The sequence below is a fragment of the Mus caroli genome, unplaced genomic scaffold (genome assembly GCF_978045245.1).
Source record: "Mus caroli unplaced genomic scaffold, Mus_caroli_1 scaffold_13, whole genome shotgun sequence".
NCBI lineage: Eukaryota > Metazoa > Chordata > Mammalia > Rodentia > Muridae > Mus > Mus caroli.
In genome coordinates, this window is record NW_028227268.1 from 34,276,967 (window position 1) to 34,293,646 (window position 16,680).

At 51.0% G+C, this 16,680-nt stretch overlaps 1 protein-coding gene across 5 annotated transcripts in view; it reads right to left on the bottom strand.

The window, feature by feature from the left end:
* Positions 1-1,435: 1,435 nt before the first annotated feature.
* Cuedc1 (CUE domain containing 1) overlaps positions 1,436-16,680 on the bottom strand; it is a 97,718-nt gene continuing 82,473 nt past the window's right edge. For all 5 annotated transcript variants that reach the window (XM_085829684.1, XM_085829685.1, XM_029483845.2 and 2 more), the window contains 8 exons: positions 13,441-13,567; positions 12,618-12,810; positions 11,367-11,450; positions 8,842-8,913; positions 7,893-7,986; positions 7,144-7,202; positions 5,910-5,980; positions 1,436-3,023 (listed from right to left, as the gene is read on the bottom strand). In XM_085829684.1, coding sequence (XP_085685810.1) covers positions 5,913-5,980; positions 7,144-7,202; positions 7,893-7,986; positions 8,842-8,913; positions 11,367-11,450; positions 12,618-12,810; positions 13,441-13,567 — 697 coding nt within the window. In that variant the 3' untranslated portion in view covers positions 1,436-3,023; positions 5,910-5,912. The remainder of the gene's footprint in view (positions 3,024-5,909; positions 5,981-7,143; positions 7,203-7,892; positions 7,987-8,841; positions 8,914-11,366; positions 11,451-12,617; positions 12,811-13,440; positions 13,568-16,680) is intronic.

Sequence of the window (16,680 nt, forward strand, 5' to 3'; positions counted from 1 at the left end):
CAGAGACTTCCAGGTGGCTCTCTCCTTCCACGGTGAGACCTGGGATCGAGCTCAGGCTGATGCTCTGGCTGATGCCAGTGCTTTTCCTATGACATCATCTTCCTGGCCTGGAACTTGTTTTCAGACTTGAGTATAGATTAGAGTCATCTTTGGAGCTTGTTAACAATGCCTTCCTCTTGTAACTTTGATAGATTTTTATTTTATTTCATTTTATTCTATTTTATTTGATTTTTCGAGACAGGGTTTCTCTGTATAGCCCTGGCTGTCCCGAAACTCACTTTGTAGACCAGGCTGGCCTCGAACTCAGAAATCCGCCTGCCTCTGCCTCCCAAGTGCTGGGATTAAAGGCGTGCGCCACCACGCCCGGCGGGACATTTCTTTTAAAAACATTTTTATTTAAAAATTATCGTGTGTGTGTGTGTGTGTGTGTGGTCAGAAGTGAGCATCAGATCTCCAGAACCTAGAAGGCAAGCATTTCTACAAGCACACAGGTAGCTAGCTCTACAGCTTCCCTCAGTACGGCACAGCTCTAGGACACTGATGAATAACTGGCCTAAGGTAGGAAGAGAATCTTAGTTTGCCGAGTATAGCATGCCACCTGACTTAGGAATGTCACCATACCAGCCTAACTGTATCTGTTAGGGTTAAGGTAGGACCCCGAGGGCAGGGCGACAGGAACAGTTGTTTATATCCTAGCTTGAAATCCTCTCCTTGAGGGAAAGAGCCTTGTCGAGATGACTCTGAGCCCAGAACAAGAAACATGTGCTGTTAAAAGTCACAAGGCCTTTGTCTCCACATGAGGAAGACATTTAACCTTGAGAATTGCCCGTTTCCTTCTTCAGTCGCCAGCATCCTGTCCCTTCCCGCGTAAAGGTGAAAGAGAGTCCAGCTGAGTTGGGGGACTGAGGAAGCTAAGCCGTTGCTTTCCTTTTGAAGTGCAAGGCGCACACTTCTGTGATGCACACCTAATGGTGACACCCCAAAGTCACCATTAATCCCTGCTTTGGTGTTAATGCGGGGAAGCATGGTATGACGCCTTCACAACGGGCTGGGTTTCTCAACCCTGTTTTCTCACCTATCAGCAAGTGGCTTTTTTTTTTTTTTTTTTTTTTTTTTTTTGGTTTGGTTTGGTTTGGTTTTTTTGCGCGGCAAAGAGGAAGGAGGCTTGCTAGACAAAGCCAGCAGGTCACACGGACAGCAGGTGTCACCACCTATGGCGGTGTGCAGGGCGCCTGAGTTCTTTGGACCTTAAAAACCAACCTTGAGTGAAGGTTAACGGAGGTGGGGGGGGGGGGCAACGAGAGGGGGGAAAGGATGGGAAAAGCGAGGCAGGTGACCCAAGGATTCGGCAAGACTCCAAAACCAAATCCTCTCTCACCTGCGGAAACAAAAGGAGGGAGGGTCCAGCCCACGCCGCTGGCCACATCAGAGCACCAAGAGAACACCAAGTCTTTATTACTGGAATTCCTATGAAACAGCTCCAAGGGGGAAAAAAAAAAACCACACACTGGAGGGAAAGAATAACAAAGTGACACACACACACAAATCTAGGGCTTTCCCGAGGGCGCCCGGCCTTGGAGCAGGGAGGGCCCAGACACGTCTGGAGCTCAGTTTAGCCTCCCGGGGCTCCTGGAGGTGGGGAGCTGTCTTTCTCTCCAGAGTTCACCGGCCTGGCTCGGAGCCAACGTAGTCCCCACCCCCACCCGCACTGGCTGCGCACGCTTCCCCACTTGGTCACTCTCTGCGTACACCTCTCTTCCGAGCCCGGGGAAGCTCGACTGACCCGCAGGAGTTGAGGCGTTTGCGGTCCCATGCCCACCAGGCTCCCATTTTCTGCCAGTCCTTAGCAGCCCCCACCACCCATGCATCGGATCCCATTCTCAACCAGGACCCCCGCACCTGTCCAGACGCGTTCCCAGGTCATGGGGCGAGTGGGACAAGGGTGCGGCCTCCGTCCCGTGGCAGTGGTTGGTGCGGGTTCCTTAAATCGCCTCTGGTTTCTCCACCTGAGGCTCCCGGCAAGTTCTTGTTCTAGGTGCTTGCCGTTCCACCCACCTCCCCGAGACTGGCAGCTTCGGCAGCTTGCATGTCAGTCTTATCAGTCTGCACCTTTTCATTTGGGGTCACCCCCACTCTTAAACTCCAGCACCTTCCCCTCTTACAAAAAAAAAAAAAAAAACACAGCAGGACCGGTCCAGCCCCTGGGGTACTCCACTGTGATGTAAATTTAGAACCTGTTTCTGTGTTCAGCCTAACTAAAGACCCTGCCTAAACAGAATCCTCCAGCTCCGGGGTCACCCTCCCCATCCCTGCTGGGTCAAGTGGAGGCTGCTGGAGGTGACAGCCAGCCCTTAATAGAAGCAGCCCTATAAACTGGACCGGACAAGACCTAAGTGTCCAGAGTTCCGTGCAGGGTTGGAGCCAAGAGTCAGCAGTCCCCGACAAGGCTGAGGTGCAGGAGACCTTTGGGGGGAAAAGGCCGCAGGGGATTGGGGGAGGGTATAGATCGGACCCACTGTGGCAGGTCAGGAGAGATAGGAAAGAAACCGAACTTTCTTCAGGCCCAAAGAATCTCCACATGGGTCATCTTGTCAGTTCCTAACTGGAACCTTGGGATCCTTCTTCTCCTTTCTTTCTTTCTTTCTTTCTTTCTTTCTTTCTTTCTTTCTTTCTTTCTTTCTTTCTTTCTTTCTTTCTTTCTTTCTTTCTTTCTGGAAGGGGAGGGGTGGTTCCTGCATTTCTGCTCATCCCCTATAGAGGAGCCAGACTACAAATGGGGTTTGTGGCTGGCTGGCTGCTGTCTCGAAGGCTCCAGGCCCCTCCTCCAATCATAAGCAGCTCTGAAAGTTCTAAGTCCTGTCTGTGGAAAGCGGCAGTGGCTGGGCTGGGCTGCGTGGCTGAAGAAGCCTGAGCCTTGGTGTGCGAGCACCGTCTGTCTGGGCTGCAGCTGGAGGGCACTGGTGCTGCTCTCTGGTTGCCCCCACCCAGTCAGAGCATCTCTGGCAAGGTGAAGCTGCTGGCACCTGGGGAGTAGAGAGAATGTGACATTTTTCATCAAAGGAACTCCTCTGTCACCAGCTTCCCCCGCCACCACCACCGGCTCCTGGAGAATATGAGGCTCCTCTTCCTCTTGCCGGAGGTTCTAGATCATTCTGGAACTCTGCTCAACCCACTGCTCAACTGCAGGGACCTTAGCAGTTAGACGTGGAGTGGGAGGAGATGGGAGTGGAAAGGAAGCTTTTGCATGGGGAGGCTTCACAGGTGGGAGACTGCCCCACCCCTCTGTGTCCTGTTAGTAGCTTCAAGGAGCTACACTAAATCCGGGGACTTGAAGGGGCAGAAAAGTCATCCCAGACTAGAATTCGGTGGGCCTCAGGCACCAGACTGAGTTCATAGGACTTTTGCTCAGAAGACACAGGGGAAAAAAAAAAAAAAAAAGCACAGAGGTGGTGTTTGGTGGCCAGGGTGGTGGTGGCACACACCTTTAATGCCAGCACTCCAGAAGCCAAAGCAGGCTGATCTCTGTGAGTTCAAGGCCAGCCTGATCTACAGAGCTAGCTCCAGGACAGCCAGAGCCACACAAAGAAGCGCTGTCTTGAAAAAAAGCAGGGGGAGGGGTTGGTTAAAGAATTAACAGGTAGGGCAATGGAGACATGAGTGGTAGTCTGTCAAGACTGATGGAAAAAGCTAGGAGGAAGAAAACAGGGAGGAGAGACTGGTTTGCAGTGAGCTGACAGGATGGACAGACACACTGTAGAGACCAGAGGATGCAGCAGGGACCCAATGGATCTGGAAGAGCAGCTCTTGTGGAAGAGGGGAGGCGGGTCCTTTGAGAGGGAGGGGAGAAGACTGAAGAGAGGTAGAGGCAGAGCAATGAATAGGCATTGATGAAGACCAGCTCCCAGGAGTCAGAAGAAAAGCCAGGGATGCTGAGGTGATAGGCAAACCAGGCCTCGACTGTGGAAGGGAGCATCAGAATGCACGGCAGGCCCTGGAGCTGGCAGGTGACAGACCGCCTTGATTCAGTCCCTTCCTGGAGCCTGTAGGTTTGCAACAGACACTGGGTAATCTGGTTTTCACAGTGTGGTGCCGAGAGGGGGATCAAGCTGGAAGCTCAAAAGTGATGAGCATGTTCTAAGATGAGGTGGCTTTGGGAGGACCGCCTTTTCCCTGGGGACCAGTGGGATGGCAGAAGGGGCACAGGTGGGGATAGTTCCCTAGTTGCCCTTGCTGGGGTGCAGCTCTGTGTGTGAGGAAATCGGGGGAAGCATGGAAGAGAACTGAAGAGAGAGAAGAATGTGGAAGGGGGACAAGATAGGAGAGGACAGCGCCTGCTTTTGCTGACCATGCCCTCTGTCACCTGGGTTATGTCATCTCCACAACTACTATAGGAAGAACATCTGTTCCTCTGTAGGTGGAAACAGGGCCCAAAACTGCTGCACCACAGCTCAAGAAAGCCGAAAAGATGCTGAGCGCGGGGAGCAGGAGAGCAGCTGGGCAGACAAAGCAGGTGGATGGGCGAACAGCTTCTCACTGGGGGATGAGGCACCTGGAGAGGCACACGCATGCCTAGTCCTGCGGGAGATACTGGCATTTCCTGGTACACCCCTCAGATGAGTTTAGAGAGGAGACTGGAGGAGAGACAGCCCAACCCTGAGGCTCCAGACAGAAGCAGCCATTCCAGGGGACCATCTCCCGACCTTCAGCAGGTCCCTGACCATCCAGCGGCAGCAGGGGACTAGACACAGTTCTGAACGACAACCACAGTGTTTCTTACATTATCCTCTTAATAGTCACTGTGTGTCCTGGAAATGTCTTGTCAGTGGGGCTGCAAACTATTCAAGGTCAAAAGCAGGTTTGGTTTTCTGGTCAGGGCATCTGTCGAAGGCAGGTGTGATTATTGTTTGTCAGATAAATAAATGAATAAGTAACCAAACTCTTAAAAGTACAAAAGCCAGGAGTGAGACAGCAAGTCTGTAATCCCAGTGCTTGGGAAGTGGAGACAGGAGGGTCTGAAGTTCAAAGCCAGCCTCATTTATATAACCAGTGCAAAGGTAGTAGGGTTAGATGATATAGATATAGATATAGATATAGATATAGATATAGATATAGATATAGATATAGATATAGATATAGATATAGATGATAGATATAGATGATAGATGATAGATATAGATGATAGATATAGATATAGATATAGATATAGATATAGATATAGATATAGATATAGATGATAGATATAGATATAGATATAGATATAGATGATATAGATATAGATATAGATATAGATATAGATATAGATATAGATATAGATATAGATATAGATATAGATATAGATATAGATGATAGATATAGATATAGATATAGATATAGATATAGATATAGATATAGATGATAGATATAGATATAGATGATAGATGATAGATGTAGATGTAGATGTAGATGTAGATAGATATAGATATAGATATAGATGATAGATGATAGATATAGATGATAGATATAGATATAGATATAGATGATAGATATAGATATAGATATAGATGATAGATATAGATATAGATATAGATATAGATATAGATATAGATATAGATATAGATGATAGATATAGATATAGATATAGATGATATAGATATAGATATAGATATAGATATAGATATAGATATAGATATAGATATAGATATAGATTATATAGATATAGATGATATAGATATAGATGATATAGATATAGATATAGATATAGATAGATGCTGGTTTACAGGGGGAAACCATGTGCCCTGCCACAAGAAAACAAGAAAAGGCCACTGATACTTGATGTTCCAGCCCAGCACCTCTGGATCCTTGAAAGACCCATGATGGGTGATAGGCCTTTGCCCTAGCTGCCCCTGGAAACTGTGGTCCCCAAGCCTTACCTCTTACTGTCCTTCTCTTAGGGCCTCTTCCACCTTAGGCACCTCCTGCCGCCTACCCCGGAAGTCTTCCTCTGAAAGGCAAAGGGAAAGGCCTCATCTTCCACTCTGCAGAACCTCATGTGGGCCCATCCCCAGGCTGGGCAGGGGAGCTGCTTGACCTCTGACCCTTTGCTTGGATCTTGACACCGCAAACAGCAGTATGTGGGTACAGTAAAAGAGGCAGAGGCAACCTGGGCACTGGCCTGACTCTACCACTGAGCACTGAGGCCTTGGCCAAGTCTCATCCTTGTCTGGGCCCTGGTTTTTCTAATCTATCAAGCAGGATAGGAGTGATGGACTATCCAGAAGACCTCAGGGCCCTCTGGTCTTTGTATCTGGTGTCTCCTGACCCTTTAAGAGCCTAATGCTGAGGGTTCATCCATGATTGGCCTAGAGAGGTCTTTTGACCCCTTATGACCTTTGGAAGGGGCTGGGTAAAAAGTTCTTTCTTTTTCTTTTCTTTCCTTTCCCTTTCTCTCTCTTTCTCTCTTTCTTTCCTTTTTTTTACTTTTTCTTCTGGTTTTCCTTTTTTATATAAAAAAGATACAGTATTTATCTATTTATCTATTTAGTTATTTAGTTATTTAGTTTATGGATATGAGTGTTCTGTTCACATGTGTGCCCAAATTCCAGAAGAGGAAATCAGACCTCATTACAGATGGTTGTGAGCCATCATGTAGTTGCTGAGAATTGAACTCAGGCCCTAGGGAAAAACAGCCAGTGCTCTTAACTGCTGAGCCATCTCTCCAGCCCCCTTCTTCTGGTTTTACAAGACAAGGTTTTTCTATGTAGCCCTGGCTGCCCTGGAACTCGCTCTGTAGACCAGGCTGGCCTTGAAATCACAGAGATCTGCCTGCCTTTGCCTCCCAAGTGCTGGGATTAAAGGTGTGTACCACTACTGCATGCTAGACTGAACCTTTCTAATTTATGGTTGTCTGTGTATGAGGCCTGGAGACCATTCTCTGGGAACAGTGCCTGGCACCCTGGGTTCCTCTTCAGGGATGATGGGAAGCAGGTGTCATTGTGTGCACCTCATGACAAGGGACCACATTTCTGTCGGCCACCTGCCTGTCAACCCCTGACATGTCCCCCAGACTGAGTGCTCCCTTGCTGAATATTAGACCCTCAGGACCTCCTCTTGAAGGGTCACCCATCCCAAGCAACTTAGACTTCAACATCCCCTGCCCTGCCTCACCGTAAGCATGGCCCTCCACGTCATCCAGGAGGTTGGCTGTGGATGCAGCAGCCCCCAGCCTGTCGGACTATTCAGGAAAACTATTCTAGAGACGGATGGGTACTGTGACAGCTTGTTCAATCTGCCTGTGCTCTGTCCTGATAACCCACCAACCTCAGAGGCTTCTATTATCCCTCCCGTTCCCAAACTGCCTAACGGTGTCCCTTCCAGGCCCCTCTCCTGGGATCAATGGACCAGCTAGCCAGGCCCGACCTCCTCATTCTGCCCCATCACCAGGGACAGGGAGAGTAACACCCCCCCCCTTCAGCTACTCAGTTTTCAATATCCGGGGCCCTGTGGATAAGCACGGATGAGAACTTTGGTATGAAGACAGGGAAACTTTTTCATTCAAAAAGCCAAAAGTGAAAAAAAAAAAAAAAAAAAAAAAAAAAAAAGCAGGCCTCTGGAGACAGCTGCAGGGACCTATGAACCAGTTCTAGTAAAATTAGGGGAAGACTCGGTGATTTCAATAGGAAGACGATGTCTTTCTCCCAAAATGCAGATGACTCGAGGCCAAAAGTAAAGAAGGCACTGGAAGGACAATGTCCCAGGGAAAGGAACACAGGAGCTGATGTCAAGGGGTTTCCTGGTTCACAAATCAAGGAGGGGCGGCCACAGAGCTGCATCCGACTCCCGAGGAAGGTTCAGCCGGGATCTCCATCACTGTTGTAGGTGCTCCCCACCCACCCCAGGGCCAAGCAGAAGGATACGACTGAAGCTTCGGTAAATGTTTCTTCTTTGACTTCCTCATTTTGGTCTTCTCGGAGAAGGCTCGGGCGAGTTCAAACAGCTTCCTGCGCGTAGCTGGGGCAGAAAAACTCGTGAGCCCTTCATGCTCCAGAGATCCAGAGCATCAGATGGCTTCCCTCCAGGTTTGGGGGAAGCCAGGCAGAGCGGCACACCAGGCCCCTTGGGTGGGGACTGGGAAGAGGAAAGTGACAGGAACGGCAGACACCAGTGCCATCTAGGGAGCAAGTGCGCCATCCCAGGTCGGCCTCCGGGGGCAGCACAGGCCAGCACTCGTCAAGTACACAGCAGCCTGCCTCCAGACCAAGATCCGGGTATTCCTTCCCTAGAGGCGGACAACCACACAACCACGGCTCCTGGCTTTCTTTCCCGCTGCGGGCTGCCACGGCCTTCCCGCCCCTCCCCAGCCACCTCCACAGTTGGTCCTAGGATTTCCATGAGTCATCGGAAATTTTCCCTGAAATAAAACCTTGAAAGGCTCCAGCCTCATCCCCGCTGGTTATGGGTCTCTGAGACTGGAGACGGGGAGGATGACAAAAAAGCGGGCAGTGGGACGAGGTTCCCCTATCCCAAAATGTCTGCCATTCCCACAGAAAGCAGACTCAGCCAGTGACTCCAGTCTGAGCCAAGCCCTCACGCCACAGAGAATGTGAACACGGACACACATTATTTTCCTACAGACAGCTGGCTCAAGAGGATTTAAACTTAATTTGTCTCCAGACTCAGCTGCGGAATAAAGTAAGGCAGGAAGGCTGAGGGAGCTAGCCTGTGATTAAAATGTCACCCGGAGTTCAGCAAGAGTCAATAGCATTAAAAATCTTCCGGGGGGGAGGGGGCTCTCTCCCTCTCATGAGGCCAAGGGGCCTGCCTCAAGAGAGCTGGGACAAGGAGGGGACAAGGGGCAAGACTCACATTTTCCCATGTGTTTCAACTTGTCCCTGAATAAGGCATCTTCTGACACAGTGGGGTTGATTTCACTGGTTCCTGGAAGGAGGAGACACCTGCTGAGGGACCAGGCCCATTGGGTCTCCGAGGTCCCACTAAGAGATAGAGTGAGCACCTGGCCAAGGCCCTAGGGAAGGAGGTCAGAGGATAGCCCTCCATCCCTGTTTCTGTCTGTTCTCTTATTACAGAACAAGTCCAGGCTTCTCCCCTACTATAGGAGTTTAAAGGCAAGTCGCAAAAGTACTTCTTTCTTGCAAGGTACATTTTCCTCTTTGGAGCAAACAAGGGCAGCCTTAAGATCTGCTGCACGTATGGGAAACTGGCTGGCCTTGGGTTCCAGCCTCTCTAGCAGTCCCATGTTCTCAAAGCCATGATGGTGGTTTGAAGTGAGCTGGTAGGGAGATCTATGTCACGGAAATCCACCCCCCCCCCCCCCCGCCTGCATATCAGCCTTCTCCTGCACCCAGTGCACGTTAACCATTTGCCAGCACATCATGACCCTCTGTGGGTCCTAATTCTGGTGAATTGAAGCAGAAAGGACAGAGAGCCAAGAACGCCTCCTAGATGCTGAACGGGAGCAAGAGCAGGGCTCAGCCAAGAGTCAGAACGCAGTGAGCCACCTGCGTGGGTTTCTCTCGGGATCGTTGGGCTGCAGCTCACCATCCTGTAACTTGGCTCATCCCGAGTCGCCTTGTCTGCTAACTTCCCTTTCAGTCACTCTGATCCAGCTCAGCAGCTCCAGTGTCCCTTGTTAATTTGGAATCAAGGACAAGAAAACTCCCAGCTGAACATCTGGTGAGGCCTAAGCTCCTGGCTGCTTGCTTAGGAATCAGTTCTATGGGATTTTCTTTCTCTGAGCTGGGATTAGCGGGGGCACCTTACCCTTCTGTTCTTGCCTTCCCAGCTCAGCTGTAGGATGGAGGGTCTGCTCCTGAAAAACACATGGCTGAGCCCTTTTAAATATGTATACGGGGTGATAGCAGGAACTGACCCAAGATTGAGAGTCCAGGAGCCAAGGATGAATAGAGAGTCTCTGTTCACACTCCCAATTTCAGCTCTGCTATAGTCTATACATCTTACTAATACAGTCCCTCACTCTCTGGCCTGTCAGCCCCAATGCTGCTGGCACTGAAGGGAAGTCACATGTAGTCTGAAATGAGTTGGAGAGGCGGTCATAGGAGGGACTATAAAACCCTGCTTCTCTAGCCCTCTGTTGTTTTTTTTAATGAATTTTAAGATATTTGTTTATTCTTATGAGTACTCTATCTGCATGTATGCCTGCATGACAGAAGAAACCATCTAATCCCATTATAGATGGTGTGAGCCAACATATGGTTGATGGGAATTGAACTCAGGACCTCTGGAAGAGCAGCCACTGCTGCTCCTTTTCTTCTTCTTCTTCTTCTTCTTCTTCTTCTTCTTCTTCTTCTTCTTCTTCTTCTTCTTCTTCTTCTTCTTCTTCTTCTTCTCCTTCTCCTTCTTCTTCTTCTCCTCCTCCTCCTCCTTCTCTCCTCCTCCTCTTCCTTCTCTCCTCCTCCTCCTCCTTCTCTCCTCCTCCTCCTTCTCTCCTCCTCCTCCTCCTTCTCTCCTCCTCCTCCTCCTTCTCTCCTTCTCCTTCTCCTTCTCCTTCTCCTGCTCCTGCTCCTTCTCCTTCTCCTTCTCCTTCTCCTTCTCCTTCTCCTTCTCCTTCTCCTTCTCCTTCTCCTTCTCCTTCTCCTTCTCCTTCTCCTTCTCCTTCTTCTTTTTTTGGTTTTTCGAGACAGAGTTTCTCTGTGTAGCCCTGGCTGTCCTGGCTCACTCTGTAGACCTGGCTGGCCTTGAACTCAGAAATTCGCCTGCCTCTGCCTCCTGAGTGCTGGGATTAAAGGAGTGCGGCCACCACGCCCGGCTTTTTCTTTTTTTTGGGGGGGGGGGGGAAACCACTGTTCTTAACCATTGATTAAGCCATCTCTCTGGCCCCTTCTCTGGCAGTTCTTGTTAAAGCATATTGCACATCGGCAGTAGGTGTCTCAGGGCAGAAAGCCTGCAGCTACTTAAGTGAATGAACCCTTCCCAGATTAAGCTCATCCTCTCCCTGGGCTGGATACAATCAACATGTATGCCTTGCTGTTGCTGGTGTACTAATTAGGCATTAAGCCTCATTAAGACAAACCTCACAAGACTCTACGGTCTTTGTCCTCTCAGTTGCTATTAAGAGACATGACATGGTTCGGTGTGTCCTCTGGTAGGACAAGATCCAGAAATAGTTGGGAGGTCAGCCAGTCTGTGGTAGGTAACCTACAGCTCCCAGGACAGCAAGAGCCTAGGTCCACTCAGTGAAGGGGATATCTCACTCCACAGGAGATCTATCTCCCTTCTTGCTTGCTGAAGGGCCTCGGGTCCCACCCTTGGTCTGTTTCCTCATTCTACTGCTAAGTTCTCAATATTGAAGATAAAGTTGGGGCGTGGGCCCAGTGAGCCCCACAGGCCCTCTCTCGGGACAGCAAGCTTACCGGGGACAGAGGAAGGAAAGCCACCGTCATTTCCAACCGCCGCATTGTTGGATTTGGATTTCTGGGATTCATATTTCAATCGGTCTGGAGAAGGAGACAGATTCTGTCAGGGAAGTGAGTTCTAGGGTGCCCCGGGGACACACTGAAGGCCGCAGGAGACTGAATCCCCTGAAGCACATGAGTACACACACACACACACACACACACACCTCTGCCAGCTCTTGAAGAACTTGTGATAATAGAAACAACTACCTAATAAGCATTTGCAATGTTGGAATGTCAGAATTAGCAGCTTCCCGAGAGTCCAAACCTATTTGATATTGTCTTAGGGTCTTGATATGGAGCCCAGGCTCTCTTGGGACTCATGGTTCTCCTTCCTTTGTGTCCTTTGTGTTTGCAGGTATCGGCTGCATGTACAGCCAAGCCCCCGACTCTTTTTTGTTTGTTTGTTTTGTTTTGTTCTGCTTTTTGACTTAGGGTTTCTCTATGTAGCCCTGGCTGTCCTGAAACTCTATCTGTAGTCCAGGCTGGCCTCGAACTCAAGAGATCCACCTGCCTCTATCTCCTGAGTGCTGGGTTTAAAGGTGTGCCCCACCACCACTGCCTGGCTCTAGCCACGCCATTTTTTTCCCCTGCCTGTAGGCCTGCTTCCTCCAGCCCAGCAAGCCAGCAGCACAATTTGCTTCCTTCTTCCCCAACACCTCAGACTCCCTCCCTTCCCTCCCCTCTCCCTCCTTCCCTCTGTGACAAGCACACCTCCTCAGCCCTGTCTCCAAACCTTATCTCTAAAGGAAAGGCAGCCAGGTTGGGGAGCAGGGTGACCCATCCATTGATCATGCAAATATCCTGCTCTAAGCTCCATTCAGGAACCCTCCCATTCTGTCACCCATGAAGCCAGTCACCTTGTCCCCAGGGCTCAAGACACAGTAGGTATCCTCACCTTGTAGCTAGAGGTTGGTAGGAAAGGCAGCATTTCTTTCCCTGTCTCTCAAGCCTAGACTAATTAATGCTGAGCTCAAACAGATATGCAGGGCAAGGGAAATGGCCCAGTGGGCACACCCTCTTCCTCTGGGTTCTCAGGTATCCCCAGCCCACATTGAAACCCGGAGCTCCTGCATGACCCAGGGAGGCCCAAGTTCAAGCAGGTTAGAAAGTGCCTGGCAAGCCAACATCCAGCACAACGCCTCCTGAGGGAGGCCGGAGGCTCCTGCCCTTGTCACTCTCTTCTGCATGGTGAGGCTTGGTGCCCACCTCTCTCCAGGGCGAGGAGGAAGTCCCGGTTTCGCTGCAGCTCCTTCATGAATTCCTCATTCTGCAGGAAGAGGGCGATTCTCTCATCTTCCAGGTACTGTTTCCAGCGGCTGTCCTGGTCACAGGCCATGGGCCCTGGCACCGGAGGTGGGCCTCCCTCTCCACTCATAGGCTTGGAGCCCCCGGGGTGGCCCTGAGGAAGAGTGAGCATACACATCACCTACTTAAATCCACGTACAGCTATATGTGTAGGTGTGCTTTCCCAGAATCCTCCTGTCTTATCATGTAGTCCCCTCCTCCCAACAGGACCCAGTCACTAGCCAGAATTTGCTGGGTAGCTCAGAACTGCCCATGCAGCAGAAGCAGAAAGAACATCAAAAGGACTTTTCCTCCCAACCTAGGGTCACCTCATTCCTTCTTTTGGAACCTAAATCATCCTGAAAATCAATTTGTAAACAGCTCAGCGACCTGTGCATGGACTCCCAGTCTCACACGTCTCTCTACGCCAGCTGCATGCCCCATCATCAGGGGCACCTTCTAAAAGAAGAGCCTATGGAAAGGAAAGCAGCAATCCCACCATTAGCTACCCCATTTCCCTCCCTCCAGCCTGAGGTGATGGTTGCAGCAAAAGAGCCAGGCCAGATGGGAAGCGAGGCTGTGGGTATGCTTTTCTTTCCTTACAAATTCTAATCCACAGAAGCAGCTCAGCCTGAGCTTGAAAACCAGGAAGTAAAACTGGCTGGTACAGACCATGATGGATGTAGCCCAGGGAGATGCTGGACAGGCAGGCAGGTAGGGTGGAGGTTCGAGGGCAGCCTCTTACCTGAATGCTGTCCATCTGCTGGGGAAGGATTCGGAGGAAGTCATCCGGGAGGCTGCCCAGCAGGGGTGGGTTCCAGTTTCTGTAGCGTCTCTGGCTTGCAGGTTGTCCGGAGCCTGGGACATCAATCCTGGGGGATGGGAGGTAAGGAGAGCAGGGCAGAGTCAGGCTTAGCCATAGCTCTGTTGGCCCATCCCAGGCCCTTGGGCAGATGAGGATCTTGCTCAGAGTGTCCAGTGCCCACACCACCTTCTGAACAAAGGTGCAGGCATGCATTCTGCTGAACGAGGGAAACAGCAGACCAAGAAGGAAGGCAGCCAGGCCGGGGCAATAGGGATCTCGATCTCTCTCTCTCTCTCTCTCTCTCTCTCTCTCTCTCTCTCTCTCTCTCTCTCTCTCTCTCTCTCTCTCCTCTCTGGGGCTTTCCTCAGTCCGATCTGCTTTCCTTAGCTTTGGCCTTGGGGCTTAGGCCCCTTTTCTGTCACTCAGTGTCTCCAGTGTAAATGTCAACGTTGTGGACTTACATACAGACTTTCTGAATGTCCCCTACAGACTGGGGGGTGGGGGTGGGGTCAGACACTTCTGTGCTATATCCCTAGCTGGCATAGTGCTGGACTGTTAAATAATAGTGATCACACCCCACACACCCCCAACAGCAGACAAGTAGCCTGCCGACAGCCCATTCTGTCCTCCTTTGTTGAGGCAGGGAGCTCCCCGAGATTCCTGGACAATAAGCAGGTCTGAGTTCACTTTCTGGCTCAACTACAGCCAGCAAAGGGGAGGGAACATTGAGGAGCCCCTGGTACTTTGTTATAAATTCTAGACCTTGCTGCTCTCCTGCCCAGGTACTGGGACACACACACACTCAAACACACACACACACACACACACACACACACACACACACACACACACACACACACTCAAACACACACTCACACACACACTCAAACACACACTCACACACACACACACACTTTCACACGCACACATACACACACACTCACACATATACATACACACACTCACACACATACTCACACACACACTCACACAAACTCTCATACACACTCACACACATATACACTCACAGACACACTCACACATATACATACTCACACACACACTCACATACTCACACACATACACACATACTCACACACACACTCACACAAACTCTCACACACACTCACACACATATACACTCACAGACACACTCATACATATACATACTCACACATACACTCACACACATACACACATACTCACATACACACACACACACACACACACACATCCCCATGAGCTGCAGCTTGAACAGATGGAGCTCAGAGTTAGGGTCTTGTTCCCAAGGGGTTCTATGAGGACTCTCTTCCCAGACAAGGTGTGTCTGTGCCAAGCAGCCAGGACAGGAGAGGACCAAGGGCCTGGCTGCCCTGACCCCAGGCTCTATCCCAAGCCCAGGCCCGAAGGAAGCCTGGAGCTGGGCCAGGAGCTCCAGGACTCCCCAGCAGCCTGCTGCGTGGCAACCGCAGGACACGTGTCCCGCTGAATCAGGGAAATGACACATGGAGAAAGCAGGCGGTGGGGAGGTGGTGGAGGCCATGCTGGGCTCGGCCTGGCTTTGATTTGGCCTCCAGCTCCAGGAATCCCTCCACCCCCTCACTGGAGGGGAGCTTTTCCGTCTGCCGCTAACTTGTGGAAATAACTTCCTTTCCTTTTTCTATTTTGGGCCGGTGGCCCGGTGGGTACGAGGGGAGGGCTGAGGGGAGGGTGGGGGCAGCAGCAGACGGATAACCAGCTGCTAAGTGCTAGGGGGAGCTCAGCTCACAGCCAGAGACACACATGGATATCCAGAGAGGCGCCTGCAGGGGAGCCCAGGGCTCGGTCTCCTCTACATTGCTCTGCCACTTATGTCCCTGTCCCAAGCTCTGGTTCCCTCCCAAGGCCCATCTGTCAGTCCCACAGACACCACTTCCAGCCATAATGGAAGAAGGCTTGTCTAGGCTTCGTTTGGGGCAAGGTAAACACCCCAACTCAGTTATATCTGGAAGCCACCCAGGCTGCCCAGGGAGAGTCCAAACCCTGACTAAGACCCTTCTAGCTATTGTATTTCTGGGATGCCCACGGGGTGAGGGTTGCCATGGGGAGAATTCCTTTTCTTCCAGAATCTCCCGGGCTGCTGGGCACGGGTCCTGGAAAGTCCGTCATCCTCCTCCGAGCCCTGGGGTGAAGTCATCCTCAGCCTGACTGAGGGAAGGGGCCAGCCCAGCGCAGGCAGCCCGGCAATTCCATTATGGTTGGAAAGGAATGGGAGAAATGAGCTGCTGAGGTAAAACAATTTCCACACAAAAACAGCAGGCGGCCTGTGGAGGGGCCTCCTGGGCTGCTGGGACTCAGGCAGATGGAGAGAAGAACCCAGCAGCAGTGGGGGAGGGGAAGGAGACCGAGGCTAAGAGGATCTTCAGGTACTGAGCCCCCTGGAACCCCTAGACTCGAATTTCAGGCTGAGGTGGATGATGACGTCATGCGTAACCGCTGAGGTGGATGATGACGTCATGCGTAACCGCAGGATGTTGGACCACCTGGCTGGGAAGGATCTCAGACATGTGCCTTTCCAGAAGGGGGGTTTTAGTGGAGTCTGGACGTGCAGCCCACGTGGGCCGGACCCTGTCACAGGTCACTAAATGATGTAGCTGCATCATTCAGGCAAAACATAAGCAAAGGACCCTAGCAGATGGGCCTGCCTCTTTGGACCCTGCGGGACAGTATCTGAGCTCTGAAACTGTCCTGTTACCAGGCTCATCCCAGGGACATGGTGACAGAAAGGGACCAGACCGCTAGCCTCTCTCAAACCTAACCTTCAGCGGCCAAAGATTTTTAGAATACCAGTCTACCAGCGCCCTGCCGTGGTATAGTCCCACGGAGTCTCCTGTAGTTGCAGGGTAAGGTGTGTGTGCTCCTTGGAAGCTCCACGGAGCCCCCATGACTGACCCATGTTCCTCTCCGCTCACTGATGAACAGCTCCTCAAGATGGCCCCCCTCCCTGCTTCGCCTGTGCGTACACCACTCCCTCTGTCTAGAACAGAGTCCTGTCCTCAGTCTCACTAAAGTAAGGAGGTGTGGATGGCAGACCCTCGCTTGGACAGCAGCTTCTGGGCCCCCATGTTCGTGGTTCCCTGCAATTCTGATCTACAGTAGAGGAGCCCGGAGGACAAGCAACGCACACACACACACACACAC